Source organism: Athene cunicularia, assembly GCF_003259725.1.
Source record: "Athene cunicularia isolate RWA chromosome 1 unlocalized genomic scaffold, athCun1 chr1_part2, whole genome shotgun sequence".
NCBI lineage: Eukaryota > Metazoa > Chordata > Aves > Strigiformes > Strigidae > Athene > Athene cunicularia.
Genome location: NW_020799092.1, coordinates 21,581,470 through 21,597,858, shown reverse-complemented (window position 1 = coordinate 21,597,858; position 16,389 = coordinate 21,581,470). Strand labels below are relative to the sequence as shown.

Below are 16,389 nucleotides of genomic sequence, written 5' to 3'. Positions count from 1 at the left end.
AAGAAATAGAAGCACAGAAGAAGGAAATTTAGACCAGACATCATAGAAGACAAAAAGAGACAAGGTTTGAACCAGCCAAGATCCCAATTTGCAATTCTCTGAGGATTTTACAGGTATCAATCTCTCTATTCTCTGTCTGAATGATCGATTGGAAAGAGGTAAGAATCACCCAGTGGGAATCTGGAAGCAAGGGGGAAAGCAAAACTTAAATGTGACTAAAAGCTTGGGGCTCATGCCACAAAGGCTTAGGTCTCAATCTCCTTTTACAAGCCTGGACTTAATTTGTAATGGTAAATTCTGTGTTAGTTCAAGTGCTCTGCTGCTGGCACATTTGACAGCAAAAGGAAAATCCAGTGCATGTTTGTTTGGATTTAAGAGAGTACTCTTAGTAGATATCTCCATTTTTATGGAAAGAAAAAACTCATAGCTTTTTGAGATTTACTCTGTGAACTTCAAACTAAAAAGGGCTAAAACATGTCTCTGTGTGCATTTGAATATCTATTCATGACTACACATTCACACAGATATTTACATATACATGTATGCATAATAATGCAATAATGCATGTAAAAAGAAGCTTGTAGATATACAAATGCACATCCTTAGAGGCATATGAGTTCTGACCAATAAGCACACCTACCCATGGACTTTTTATCTCTCCTCCTCTCCTCTCCTCTCCTCGGACAACCAGCCCTAAGGGGCTGTGGGCAGAGCCCTGACCCAGGCAAGATGGCAAACAGGTGGTTAGGGGGAAGAACTTACCTGTGTGCTTACTTCAATATTGATTTTTCTTAGGTAAACAAAACATCTCAATATCCTTGTAATATAATTCCCATTAACTGGTGAGACTATAGAAATAAGAGTAGTGGATTGAATACATTTCATGAGGAGTTAGTGTGAAAAAAGAAAAGCTTTAAGTGAACATTTTGAACTACGATTTCCTACTCTAAGCAGTTGCTCTACAGCCCTCTCACACTACTTTGCATCACAGAAGTTCTATATATTTACCTTTCTGATTTTGCCTCATTTCTACCTCTCTGTTTCATGCATGTGCTGTGTGAAAGCACTTGGCAGAACAATAAGTACTCCAGTGGACATCAGCGTGTCCATACTCCCTTTGAGAGGCTGAGTCTGGCATACAGTCATCACACAACTGGCAGGGTTTTAAATAGCGAGGGGGACAACAAAACCAGGTGGACTTCACTGGAGAGAAAGTAATGATTCATCTGTTCCTTTCCTACCATACCAGAGACAGTGTTCAGAGCAGCTCTAGGAACTTTCCACGCTGAGCTTTTTCTTCTCCAAGCGCTCACAGATTGCTCAGTGGTGACCATATGGTTAAACCCTCCCCAAAATTCACCTCTAAGCTGGAGCTCCCATGGGAGGTAAAACCTCCATCAGAAGCAGAAAACATCTGCCAGAACCAGGCATTACAACCGTTTGGCACCATCAAAGATGGAGTTCATTTTCTTTATAGCAGCCTGTATAGTGCTGTGGTTTAGCCTGGTGACAAAACCAGCTTTGATAACACACCAACATTTTAGCTATTGCTGAACAATGCTTGCACAGTGTCAAGGCCCTCTCTGTTTCTGACTTTGCCCCCAAGTGAGTAGGCTGCGGGTGGGCAAGATGCTGAGAGGGAACACAGCTGGGACAACTGACCCGAACTGACCACAGGGGTCTTTCTGATGCTCAACACTAAAACTGGGGAGTGAGTGTGTGTGTTTCTGAAGTTGTTGCTTGTGGACTGGCCAGTCATCAGTCTGCTGGCAGTGCGTGATTGCCTCTGAATCATTTGGGTATCTTTTTTTTTTTTTCCCCTTCACTTTTTAAACTATCTTTATCTTGATGCATGAGTTTTCTTGCTTTTGCCTTTCTGATTCTCTCCCCCATCCCATGGGGTGGGGAGAGGGGAGGGCAAACAGCCGTGTGGTGGTTAGCTGCCTGCCAGGGTTAACCCACCTTACCATCTCATGTCCACAGGCAGGCTAGAAATCTGCCCTACTTGGGTATCCACAGGTAAGCTGCTGAAAAGATCTTGTAAGAAATCTTCAGAAGACTCCAGAGATAGGGGGCTGGTCTGCCAGGATCTCGTAATTCAGGCCTTGTGTTACTATATAAACATCACAGCATGGAGTGGGACTGTGAGACAGTAACCTGTCTGTTTAAGCAACAGTAAGTGCTTTATGATATTCCTCATAGCAGAGGCAGGACAATCTTCAGGGGATCATCTATCAGTAGTCTTGATAGCTTTGAACTTGAACAGTCATGGCATGTGGTGCAGGTCCAGGGAACACCTGGTACAGCTGTGAGATAACCCTTCAACTGAAGAGATTCAGAGAATGCAGCTGAAAAGGTGGGTCCCTGCTACCTTTTCCCACGTTGAAGCCGTGTTGCTTAGGCCAGTCAGCAGTACAAGGAGGAGCCACACCTGCCACAGTGATGGATATGGATTCACTGCATCTGAGTAAATGTTAAGAGAAGTGAGGTATTAAAAGGTGGATATGGGGCTAAGCAGTGTTTGTGAGCAGCAGATGGCAGAAGTGGAAAACAAATGAGATGGAAACCAAGATGTAGCAGGGAACTGTGAGGGTGGAAGGACAGACCTTATATCCAAAAATCCAGCTGAGCTGTCACAGTTCACTCAGATGAGTACACCCATTGAGGTCAACATAGCTCATCTGATAAAACTATGGAAGCAGCCTGAAAATCGTCTTCAACTACTCAAATAGTCTTGGCCCTGGTGCTATTGATTAGACATTTGCTGATCAGGATGCTGCTATGGAAAGACCTCACTATGGGCTAGACCAATAATCCAGATGGTAAATGGAAGCAGCGGGAGTCACGATTTTCCTGTCGTAGAGAAGTCATGCATGATGCTGACAGGGAAGCCCTGACAGATCTCACTACCACAATTAACACAGACTGCAGATTTGGAGGATAACACAGTTACTGCATTTCTTGTAAGACAGGCAGGGCTGAAGGATGGGGAACATATCCATTTGCACCTCCTTTGCCACAGCCTACTGCCCATTCCGCAATCCACTGTCATCAGAGACACTGAAACTGAGACACTCTGCCTCCCACCACCATGGCTAAGCTTCAGGGCTGAACAGAGACTTCATCCGGCAGGAAAACTGCTCTTGGTTTAACCAGATCCATGGTAGCAATGGATGCAGTGCAAACAAGGCAATGCCAGTGCAAAGCACCGTGGCTCTGCATCACATCTCTGGTGCCACAGAGTAGGAAGCAGAGCTGAGCCAGGGTCTCAAAGCTACTTTGGGGAGATAAAACTCTGGCTGCTCCCTGGGGCTGTTCAGAGCTCTGGGATGCCAGCAAGTGACCATCCACCTCAGGTAGGGTGACACGAACAGAGCATGCTGGCACAGGAGCCCTGATCTGCTGAAGGAAAAGTCCAAGAAAAAACAGTGACGGAGATCCAAGCCCTTCAATGCCTGAGAGATCTGAGCCTCAGCAGGGATGCTGCAGGGACATAACAGTCTTGGGCCAGAGGTGGAGGAGATGTGAACAGACCACATAGCCAGAACTGAGTGTTGGAGGAGATCTTCTGCCACATATCATCCATAACCTCTAAAGGACTGAGTTTAAGCACAAATTTCGTCCACGAGAGACTAAAATATCGCATGCCTCAAGCAGGGAAGAGAAAGGCCACAGTACGTGAAGGACTAGCAGTGACCATAGAGGTACTACTTGGGACTGGATTGAGGCCCTTCTGTTTCTCTGTACATGAGAACTACAAGACATCCAAGTACATAACATCACCCCTCAGCGCCCAGATCCTTTTCCCAGCCCCATACGCATGTGCCACATTGTTAATGGCAGCACTTCAGCCAGCTATGGCAGTAACAATTCTCCTGTTGCATGACTTGGCTTTTGTCTCTGCCAGTTCAAGAAAGGTGGCTTCTGATTTCTAAGTTACTACTGAGAAATACTCAGCTGCATCATTGCTATTTGGCCTATCAGGTCTCATTCAGTATGTTTATTTTTACTATTATATTAGATACAGCATTCTGTATTTCATTTCCTTTTTCTCCCCTCCACACACCCCGGGAAGAACTGAGCTGAATGTGAGGTCTCTTCTTGCTTACTCTTTGACCACAGATTGATTTGCTAGGCAAATGTGACGCAGAATGAACGGCTTAGAACATAAATTTCATCATAGTGTTATAAATAAGCAGAATCTAGACAACTGACCAGGTGTCCAGAGCCACTGTTATCTGTGATGAAGTCACAGCAGCTCTTGCCAGACACTGCCAGGGCACAGCAAGGGCCAGCTGCTCCCTAAGGGATGAGTAGAGTCAAGCAAGATAAAGCAGACAGCAAGGAAGGAGTCTTGCTTGCCAGGGCCTATCTCAGTGTACCCAGAAAAGGAGAGCAGGGCAGGCCCAGGGCTAGCAGCCAGGATCAACCAAGAGTCCAGATTTTCAGGTGGGTTCATGCTGATGAGGCAGGTTGTAGGTCCTATGCCAAGCTGGGTAGCCAATCCGCAGGTCAGGATCAGGTCCTGTGATGGCAGCCAAGGTCACATACAGACACACTGATCACCAGGCTGGTCCACAGAGACGAGACAGGTCTGGGGCCATCTCAGAAAATCCGTTAACAGGTCAGGAAACAGATCGACAGGATTCATGCCTGGCCATGGGCATGGACGTAGGCATGGGTGTGAGAGATGGAGACAAGCACAGCTACGCCATAGCTCAGTCTGGGACTAATAGCACAGGCCTGAGCTTAAATGGAGCTCCTGGGCTATCTATGGCCAGTGTGTCAGTGGAAACTCCAGGTGAACGTGGTCAAGGCAACTAAGTTTTTTTTTTTTACTGCTCTCAGAGCCTTGAGAGATACAGACCATAAGAATTTCCTTCAGTTTTCATTGTGAAAACAATTTGGAGATCTCGCTTGCTTGTGACATAGGAACGTCACAGCCTTGCTTTGGCCAAGAGCTGGTTACAAGGCAAACAGGGGCTCAGTGTGGTAAGCCACGGCCAACACGACAGTGTAAAGAATGAAGCATAATGAGCCTAGGCATGGATGGTGGATCAACAGGTGTCAGAACCATCCCCAGAGCTGCTGGGAAGGTACACTATAATATCATTTGATTGGCAGCCTGTGCCAACAACTAGCTACAAAGACCTTCAGCAGTAGAGAATGAGGGAGAACACTTGGTTTGCTTCATAAATTGAGCTTAGCGGTTTCACATTGTCCATGTTTCTCTTCCTCTCAAAAACTTGTGTGATCAGTTTTCTCGGCCTCTTTAAGATCAGCTTGAAAGCATCAGCTCCTGAACTGTTAAGATGTAAAGACCCATATCTAAACAAGAGGACACATCTACCAAAGTGGACATTACTTAATTAGGAGTGCTGCCATTTTGTGAGTTACTGGTTGTCATCTCTTATCCACAAGCCAGATTCTCTTTAAGCTAGACTGGCCCAAAACTCTGAGCAATTCTACTGTGTTAAAACATTAGCAATACATATGAGAGAAGAATCAGTCCGAGTCATAGCTTTAGAGTTTAATGACTAAAATGTGTATAAATCAATGAATATTTATCCTAGTCTTGCAAAAATAATCTAGAGTCAAGAATAGGGGATGGAGAGAGGTTCTATTCCCAAGCAGTTGGTATCAACAGCTGGGCTTGTACCTTTGTGCAGTACAGGACAGAGGAGCAAACAACTCACCTTGACTACTGCAAAGGATACAGCTGCATTCCTACAGTTCTTTGTGCAGCCTAACGTGCCTTGTTTTTCAAGGAGTTTCCAGTGAATACATCTAGTGGTCCAGTCCCAGGACAGATTTGCGGATAAAAATACTTTCTTACTTCTTTTAGCCAGCTGAGTGGAGCTGCTGAAATGCAATGACCATGGGTACCGCAATTATCATTCCACAGTCACACCATTTGGTTGGATGGAGGATTTGCTTCTGTTCAATGAAGCATCTGTGGATTTTTTAAGTTGCTCTTTTAAGATCAAGTGCTGCTGTCAGATACATGCTTTAGCTCCCACTGAGCCAGTGGAAAATTCTCTAGGCTAGTGCAGTCTTTCAAATGCAGACAAGTGTTTCGGTGATTAATGTTGAGGCATTAGTATAGCAAGAATGGCACTTATTGTGATTAGCTGATCAATTTAAAGCAGAGACAAGTACTTATTTACATGGCAAGCTGTGAACTTCTGGAATCTGCTGCCCTAGTAAACTGTGGACACAAATGGCAAGAGAGGGTCAAAAGAGATCTGAGAAATTCATAGTAACAAGTCCAAAAACAGACACTAAAGAGAAGATGCAGTGTTCCCAACCACAGCCATTGTGGGTATTGAGGTAGTGTGACTTGATCATAATGAACCACAGATAGCAGCCAGGCTTGTCTGCTCTCACTAAAAAGCGTCTCCTCCTGCCGCTACTAGATACGGTGCCTGGACTGTGCTCTCTGCCCTGATGGGGCATTTTCTGTGGTTTTTAGGTTCACTTTCGTTCCTCTTGCAGCATGAGGTAGGAGACAAGGCTAGCTGGGAGGACAGCAAGTCCCTAGAGATGTTCCTTTTGGCACCCTGACCTTCTCTTGACAGAGATTAATTTTTCAAGAGTCTAGGAAATGGCCTGTTTTCATCAAAATGCCTCAGTTGAAGCAAGTTACAGCAAATTAATCAGTCCTCTTTAAGTACCCTTTTCCCATCAGCCTGTGCACCACTGGGCCACATCAGAGGAAGAACAACATTAGCAGTGTATTGGGCCTGGGGGGCACTGTTCCCCATTCTGGCTGCTACCTGACTTCATTTCCACATACAGAAGTTTCTCATCGGGGATATTTAGCACTGTCCAGTATACTCAGGACTCCCAGTGACAAGCTGTCTGTCCAAGATATTGGTAGCTTTTAGATACTGGGGAATGTTAACAACATTTTATGATCGTTATCTTCTACATACAAACAGTAAGGCAACTGGCCATCTTCTCAGGTGAAATTTCTTAGTAGAGGATCAGAGATCATATCAGTTTGTTACTTGATGAGGTTAGTCACCTCACAAATAGGGATGTAGACAAAACAGAGATATTTAATATCTTCTTCATCTCTGTCTTTAACACCAATGATGGACCCTGGGACCCCTGGAGCCCTGTGTTAGAAGACCATGACTGGGGGATGTTAAACTCCCAGACAACCCTGAACTTGTTCAGGACTCTAGCTGCTCCGTCTGGATAAATCTATGGAGCCTGATGGGATTTGCTCTAGAACACAGAAAGAGCTGGCTGATGTTATCGTGGGACCTCTCTCCATTATTTTTCAATGGTCTTGGGAGTCTGGAGAGGTCCCAGTTGACTGAAATCTGGCAAATGTTGTCCCAGTTTTCAAGAAAAGTGAAAAGGAAGACCCTGGTATTTACAGAGCTGTCAGTCTCACTTTAATGCCTGGTAAAACTATAGAGAAGGTTATTCTAAGAGTTATTGAAAACCACAGTCATTGGTCATAGCCAGCACGGGTTCATGAGGGGAAAGACCTGCTTAACCAACTTGATTTCATTTTATGACAAGATCACTCATCAAGTTGACCAAGGGAAAGCAGCAGATGTGGTGGGTTTGGATTTTAGCAAAGCTTTTGATACTGTCTCTCACAGTGTCCTGGTTACACTGCCCAGCACACACCTAGACAAGTCCAGTAGACACTGGGTGAGCAATGGGCTGATGGGTTGGGCTCAAAGAGTTACAGTACATGGGGTTACATCAGGCTGGTGGCCAGTCACCAGTGGGGTTCCCCAGGGAACGCTGCTCTTTAATGTTGTTAGAAATGATCTGGACACAAGAATCAAAGGTACATTAAGTTTGCCAGTGATACTAAACTGGGAGGAGCTGTGGACTCCTTCAAGGGTAGAGAGGCCTTGCAGAGAGATCTGGATAGACAAGAGAGCTGGGCAGTCACCGATGGTATGAAATTTAACAAGAGCAAGTGCCAGATTCTGCACCTGGGATGGGGTAATCCTGGTGCTGATCTCCGCTCTCTGGTGACCAGCAGTAGGACAGAAGTGTTATGGAAATTATGTATGTCACCATAACAGGGTTCGATTTCAGGTAAATCTGAACGGGTAAGCCAAAAGATCGATTCGTCTATAAAAGTATTTTTTATTAGTAGCACTACAGCTTGAGCTTGATGTCTCTGAAGAGGGACCTAGAAGAAAGAAATCCCTTACAATCTAAATTCCCCACCCCTCATGTGACAGTTTGGTCCAGTAGTAATATTAGGGTCTGGGGGCTTCCAGTTCTTCACTGGGTCCCTTCATTGTCTCTAGGCAAGCCATTTCTTATCTCTAAGGTTGCAGGTTCTGTTAATGAATGTAGCTTCCTTATCTTCTGCCTTGAACTGGCTCTGGGGCCTTCTTTTACTTGTCTAGTTAAAAGTTCAACATGTCTCGGTGAAAGTTCACAGCTTGTGCCCTAACGCTTCAGCAAATTTGACTACTACTGTTAATCAAGATATGCTAAATGAGTTCTATATAAGTAAGTAGGATACCAAATACCACAACAGGAGGAAATGGAATGAAGCTGCATCAAGGAAAGTTCAACTCAGACATTAAGAAAAGGTTCCTCACTGAGAGGGTGACTGTCACTGGAACAGGCTCCCCAGGGAAGTGGCCATGGCACCAAGCCTGTCAGAGTTCAAGAAGCATCTGGAAAATGCTTTTAGTCATATGGTTCAGTTTTAAGTAGTCCTGCAAGGAGCAGGGAGTTGGACTCGATGATCCTTATGGGTTCCTTCCAACGTGAGATATTCTATACTTCCATGATTCTTTATATCCTGAAATGAAAATAAAAATATGACATTTAGATCTTTTAACAATTGCACTTCGGGCTTGCTGTGATTTGAAATGAACATAGCAGGAGAAGTCTATTACTTGTAATAGCCTAGAATATTTATTTTCCACAGATGCCATATGAAAAGGATTTCCCAGATGTTCGATGACCTACTTAGCCATAGATTTCTTTCACTCCATTTCACTAAAAATAGCATTTGTCAGAAAACTCTTAATACACTGAAATCAAAATGCTGCTGAAGTTATATTAGTGTTGCTAGGGGTTTTTTTTGTACACAGTCCTTCCACGCCAAGGATGTGGACCTACTCATTCAAATAGAGTCTCTTGTCTCCAGGGGCACAAACTTTCAGCACCACTGGTGAACACATTCTCTCTTCTCTCTCCTGCCTTTCAGGAGGTCTGGCACAAAACAAAAACAAAGGTTGGATTTTCCCAGGGGACAGATACTCTCTTTTGAACAGCCTTTCTCACTTTGCAGAAACTGTCCCCTTCAGACCAGCCGGGGAAGCTGCTGAATCAAATCTGGAAGGGACTTTAGGGAAGTATATAGGAGCCCAGTGACTGGGAGGGCATGTCGGACCACTGCAGGTATTGACAGAAAGCAGCTGAGTAGCATCACTTGGTGAACAGAAACCCATGCTCAGATCCAGAATAGAAAGGAATCTGGTGGAGGGTTTCTGGGATGGAACTGGAATTTCAGCTGATAATCAAGGGTTTTCCCACTCAAAGGAGAAAAGCTGCACTCAGTCTTTGCTTCATAATATGTTGGAAGAAAATCCACAGTGCTTCTCTCCCAGTGGGACAGGATATTTCCTATGATTTTACTGTATTACTTTTTCCAAAAGCATGCTGCAGCACTCTTTAAAATCCAGATAGATATGAACAGCTTCTTTCCTGCTCTTTACAGCTCAGTGAACCCAGATTGCAAAGCATTTAGTGTGGTTCCCCCTGTTCCTCAGAGTCTACTAACCTCAAGATGTTCTTGAACTTCGAACAAATCCTAGTAATCTGTGACTGAAAGTCCATAGTCCAGGAACCATCATCAGCATCTCCTTGGATAAAGGTTTTCCAACAGTAATTGTAGTCTGGAGAAATGGAAGTAAAATGAGTAATCTGAGTTTATTCAGATACCAGACAAGATCAGGGAACAAGACTTTTTAACATCTTCTTTGTGCCCATGACACAGAGACAGCTTTGCTGTGGACAGGCCAGCTGACGGATGTTGTTCACTCCATTTTTTGAATCAATACCATTCTCTCTGGGCATTTTTTTTCCCTCTCTATCAGCAGAGGGCTCCTTCAGTCTGCCTTATCCTAGCAGCTGCATTTAGTCCCCTAGGACTAGGGAGAAGCACCCTATCTCCCATTCCCTCAGGAGCAGCAGAAAGAGTCTCTAAACAAGGGAGAATTTTCATACAGTTCTGGTTGCTAAGAGTCCTGTCCCCCTTCTCCTGCAATATCTGAACACCAGTTTTTGGATGTGACAGTCACTGAATGGTGATGGATGTGCCCCCAGAGAAGCTGGGCAAGACACTGGGCAGAGAAGCCAGCCCATACCACATTCACCCATGCATAAAGTTCACCAGTTCACCCTTTCCCACTCCCACAAAGCATGGGAAAACTTGCCTTCAATTTTCATGACAGCAACAGTTACTCCCGCCAAGGTCATAAGTTTCTTCAGACCTTGCCAGTTTCTCTCATCTTCCATGTAATAAAGCCGTGCTACATATATCTCTATGTTCACATTTGAGTGCTTCTGTAAGAAATACAGTATTTTACGGCAGCAGTTCACACAGGGGCTCCAGGACAAGTACCAGGTGATGGAACAGGTGACATCATAATTATTGTATCCTTTCATCTTAAAGATCTTCTCCAGGAAGTAGACTTCAGCATGGTAACGGTCATTTCTGACCCAGTGTGTCCACGGCGTGCCGGTCTTACCCCACTGCAGTCTGCATAGTAGGTATGTGTCATGTGGAGCCTTACGGGGGTCAAAATGATACTTTAACACCTTCTTAGATATATACATGCTGAAACAGAAGAGAGAGTTCAAGGAATCCCTGGTTACAGCTTTGTTTTCAGTAGTTCTCCAGTACGCAAAAAAGGCAGAGGTTGGAGGAAATGCGAGAAGAACTGAGAAGGGCAAAACATGAGAGCAATGCAGGGAAAATGGAGAGGTAGGCACCACGGCAGGACAAAGGAACCAATCCTGAGCCACCTAATCCTCCTTTTGTCTGCAACTGCATGCAGAGCTTTCACCTCCTCATCCCTCCCTATGGCCAGCCTCTTCCTCACCAGTGTATTTCTAAAAGCATTCTATATCTTTTCATGTGTCAAACATTTTCCCAGGGCTCCTATGTAGCCCTTTTCAATGTAAGGAGCCATTGCAAATTTTGTAAAAACTAAAAAAAAAATAAAAGAAAGAAAATAAAAACCACTGATAAATTAGGAAGCTGGGTATATGTCTTTATTGGATTCTCTTGCTGTTTGTATTTTCATAAGGATTAGCACAGTCAGCACAATCCCACATGAGGGAAGGAAAAAGAAGTGCTCTATACAGAAAGATGCAGCTCCCAAGAACCACATTTTCTGACAGATAGGCCATCTCTTAGATCCAGATTCTATTCAGAACAGACTGCTAAATGTTGTCAGTGAGGTAACCCTACAAAGACTGACAGTGTTGGTTGTGAAAGTATCCTTTAAATCAGTAATTATCCGTGATATATAAATAATATATGAAGTCACCATGGGTGCTTTGTAGCCTTTGTACAATTGCTTTATAGAGAGATTTATGAGAGAATGCACTTCGGATATATATTTTTCCACATTAGAGTAATTCAGAATATATCTAGTAGACAACTGGACAGACTCCTAACAGAGGAGCAATAAGCCTGCAGATTGTTTTATAGATTAGCACACACAAGTTACAAAAAACCCTCAACACTATCTGAACTAAGAACAAATGAAATCTTGCACATCAAGCAACTGTCACATATTCTCTAGCTGCAGGACTCATCGCCTATGTAAAAGAGCATCTCATTCATCTGAGTCAGTCAGAAGTCTTTGTCTTCTTACCCTGACTCCTTTCTCATCCCAGCCTCCCACACATTAAAATACATATGTAGATAAATCAGTTTATAAACCACAGGGTGTTTATGTTCTCCATGTAAACTCTGTGTATATAAACCACAGAAACTATGCATGCAAGATTTCTTTATCAGAATTCATATTGAATTTATGTAAATGTAGCAAAAGTAAATGTCACCAAATGTTTAATTCTGATACAGGAATAACTTTTTTTTTTTTTTAATTATACTTAATTCCTTTAGTATATCTTTAAAAAAAAAACCTACAGAGAGAGATTCAAAAGTGAAGAACAGGCTTAAATTTTTTTCTCATTTGAGGTAGTAAAAGAGATGCAACTTTTCTATTTCTATCATGTTATTTGGAAATTAGTGCCTATAAGCTTAAATTTACTCAAAAGTTGATGATTAGGGAACATATATATCTAAAATAAGTATATAATATGTATATATAATATATATATATATATTCTCTGTGTGTGTCTGTATACATATATATAGGGAATATAGTGACAGTGGTTTAAGTTCACCATAGAAAACACTTTGAACTCCCAATGCTCAAGCTCAATCAGTTCATCTTTAAGGTATCTTTAAGGTTTTGGAAAGCAGCAGCACAATTGATTACAGAGATCTGATTTGTTCAAAGGTATCTGTAGTTGCTGCCATCTGATTATAACATACAGGCAAGTTAAAATTTCCAGGTCTCACTTGAACTGGTCTTTAGCACTCTCTTGCCTGTGTCCTGACCATAAAATATTGCACTTCGGATAAGCTACTGCAGTGGGTGACCTGTGTACATTTTCAGGGACATAAAGCCACTTCTTTAAAACAATCTTGCAACACACTCATCATCAAGATATAGCCACTTTAAAGACGTGTTAAGCCAAATGAAATATATTGTGTAATCAACTTAATGCAATATAAACAAACATCTGCATTCTTATAAATATCGGCTACAGATACAACTTGCTATTTTAAAAATAATTAATGAAAATTTAAACAGCTCTAACAGAAGGGCAGGCAAAAAATTTTAAAAACATCGTAAAACATTCTCACACTATAGAATATATATAGAATCCCAGCACCCATTCCCTTTTCTCCCCAAACCAGATAAAGAAACACTTTAAGTTGTGAGTTTACAGATAAATTGCCTAAAGCCATGCAATCACTTTAATTTTTTATTTTTATAGCTACCACAAGAGTCCTTGCTGTTCGGCATTGTTATGTCTGGTACACATATACATATGGAGCCTAACTCAAAAAAATCAATCACTTAATAGCTGTTCCTTGATACAAATACGAGACAAAATTAAGAGTCAGCAAATAAAATAAATAAAAAAATCCTAAAACATTTGCAGTTTTCTTTCTAAATTTGGTTCATCAGTCTTATGAAGGTGAATCTGTAAACCTTTCGGAATTTAAGAGCTGGAAAGAAATACACCAACTGTAAAGACTGACTGAGTATTTGAAAGGTGAGTTGCACCCAAAAATATTTAGAGGAGTTAGAGGAGAAAATGACAGAGAGATGACATCCAACGTAACTGTCTCCTAGGGTTTTTTTCTTTTTCATTAATATGAAGTTGCTCTGTAAATGTGCTTTAAACCTTGAAAATGTATTGCCTGATTACAAACATCTTTTAAAATGTGTTATTTAGACCTTTTCTATTGTTCCATCATCCATAACTTGAACAGAAATGCAATGAGTTTAATATGTACTGATTTTATGAAACCGGCTCCTAAAACTAATATCTCGTATTAAAAATTTGTGTAATAAACTGCACCATTACAGATATTTAATAATTTTCCTTCCTCCCTCTAACACTTTTTATTAGAAACTATTTAAAATTCTGCTCTTTGCAAGATAATAATAGTGATAATGATAATATCTAGAAATGTATGAGTATAGATGTATCAAAACTTCTTTAATCCACATTTTTCCTCCATTCTTAATGCTCTGCACAACCAACGCACTTCTTTGCTAAACTTCGCATTAAAACTTTTTGTTACCCCCTCTATTGGTCAGAAAATGTCTGGTCTGACACTTCCTGTTTATTTTGGGGCACGACAGCCGTTTCCAGACCTCAAAACAATCGAGTCGGGAAGAGGCACGTTTGGATTCTCTTGCTGCCCAGCATCGGGGTGAGCCAGCTCCTGCTTTAGCCCTTCCCCAACCCACCCCCATCTTTCATTCCTTTTTCTCGGCACCTTTTGTTCCCCGCTGGTTTCTGGCTCCCGTGACAGTTTTATGCTGGCGGGAACTTCCCCAGGAGGCTCAGACTTCGGAGGGGTTACAGCGGGGACCAGGGCTCCCGCTCAGGTACGTGGGTACCAGTTCTCACGCTCGCCCTTCCCCAAGCAAGGCAGAGACTTTGCACAGACAGAAAGCACACCCCTGGGGCGAGGGGTCCCCTTGGGTTGGAGCAACGACAACACAGAGCTGAAGCTGGGGTGGGGGTTTTTTTCCGCTCAGGAATTATTTTTTTTTTTTACCCTCTCAGCTTTGGCTTGAACATAGCTTCTCCTCTCCCGTGAACCTTCCTTTGGTGCTGTCCTCCTTTCTGTTTCTGTTCCTGAAGACCGGGCTGATGAGAGAGCACACCCCCAGGCTCTGCTGGCACAGGGTGATGTAAGAGGAAAAGGAAAAAAAATGGTTTGACCGCGGTTCCTACCACATAATGACACGCCTTCACAAGCCTGCCCTTAGCAGTGTTCTTTCCGCATGCCTTAGCTGGGGAACGATGGCTGATACATGTTCCCGGTTTAAAAAGGGACAATTGAACAATCTTTTTGAAGCCTGCTTCTAAGTTTGAAAGGGATGATAATTCTTCATTGGCAGAAAAATTAGATTTATTCTTCTGTGCAGGAAACTTCTCCCAGTAGCGCAGCTGTTCTGTGTGGCACGCAGGCCTTTCCTCCAAAGCACCTGAAGCTTGGTTCTGGGGAAAACACGGTGGTTCGGCTTCACCCATCATGAGATCTTTCCATGCTGTCAGAGCTTGGTCAAGGACGAAGTGCTCACAAATACCTCTGATGAGACACTTCACTCACAAGGTATCAGCAAAGCTTACTCGCCTTCCCTGCCAAAGCCAGAAGGTTGAGAGTTCCCCCTATGGAGGAACAGAGGGGGCTGTATGTTGGGGAGTTTTGCAGAAGATGTGGCATTTGAGGAGCTGGTGATCTCACACACCGGGTCTGATCTCCTGGACCTTGTGCTTAGAGACTGCGAAGCCCGTACGATACTAATGCAATCTGTAATTTATCCACACACGTCTGCGCTGTGCTGTGCTGTGCTGCACAACCCCCCTGTCCGCAGCACACACTTCGCTGGTGGATTGTATCAGTGGGGCTGCAGGCAGCTCCCCCCCCGCACCAGCGCTCACACCACCCGCCTGGCCCTGCCCTCCCGTGCAGCGGGAAGTTTGAACATCCTTTGGGAACAGAACTGTGTTTTGTTCATACAATACTCTGTTCATATAATAAAAACATATAATAGCTCAGATGACCAAAAAGGGGGTGCTTCCCTTCATGGACAGAATCTGCAGTGTGCTGCAGGGAAACCCATCTGGGGTCTGCCCAACACTGCACAAACACGGGGTGCCCAGCGTCTGAAGGGATGCTAGATTTGCTCGCTGTCTGTATTCCTCTTCTTATTCTCTCTTTTTAAACAGCTGTTTTATTAAGCCATTTGTTGCCAGGCCTTTCTTACTGAGATCCAGTAAGCACCATCTCTCTTGTACGTAAGTGATCCTGGCCAGGCCACTGCGTTGCACACACACATCTTGGTGCTCATGAGTATATGGATAAGAGTGCAAGGGGGAGAATCCATTTATTTTGAGATTTGTAAAATAAAATCCCCTTCCTTAAGGTCTTTTTGTTATACTAACTTCCCATGGAGACATTTAGGAAAGACAGTAGCTCCCAAGTCCCCTAGAGTTATTACCATTCACCGAACCACTAAGCTAGAAGAACACAGTGCAGCTCAGCAACTTTGCCAGCCCCCTTCTGAAAACACAGCCAAGGCAAAACTAGTGAGACTGGCAATCCTAGGGTGACACCGAGGAGCAGCTACAATTACCAGTCACTCGGGAGCTCGCATTCTGCTTGCAGGTGGTTGCACTGTGGAGGCAGGGAGCTTAGCTGGCTCCACACAGAGTCTGGCTGGGTTCATCAGCTGAGACACAGCGCTGCCTGCTCAGGTCTGGAAACATTACAAATACTTTCCCAGGACACCAAGCCTAACCTAACAAGGACCAGATGTGTCTAGAGAGTGCTGCAGAGACTCTGCAGACATATTCCTGAGACCAGGAGCCCAGGGGAGCAGGGGACAATGACACCCAAGTGACTCCCCACAGACCCATGAAGGGACCAGCTCTGCCTCACGGTGAGCCGTGCCACACTCTGCGTGCTGGCAGCACTCTGTGGTCCAGGAGGGCAAGTTACCTCTGGATCAACACTGTTTGGGTGCACAGAGCCAGCTTTGGCCTCCTACAGTGCCA

General features: G+C 43.7%; 1 protein-coding gene across 1 annotated transcript; it reads right to left on the bottom strand.

Annotated features, from left to right (window-relative positions):
• Positions 1–8,032: 8,032 nt before the first annotated feature.
• On the bottom strand, positions 8,033–14,481 carry LOC113491289 (C->U-editing enzyme APOBEC-1-like). The gene is made up of 4 exons (XM_026868090.1): positions 14,384–14,481; positions 10,437–10,840; positions 9,782–9,896; positions 8,033–8,794 (listed from the first exon to the last, which is right to left on the bottom strand). Exons 1-4 carry the CDS (start codon positions 14,404–14,406, stop codon positions 8,788–8,790), a joined length of 549 nt encoding a protein of 182 aa, XP_026723891.1. The 5' UTR covers positions 14,407–14,481; the 3' UTR covers positions 8,033–8,787.
• Positions 14,482–16,389: the final 1,908 nt, after the last annotated feature.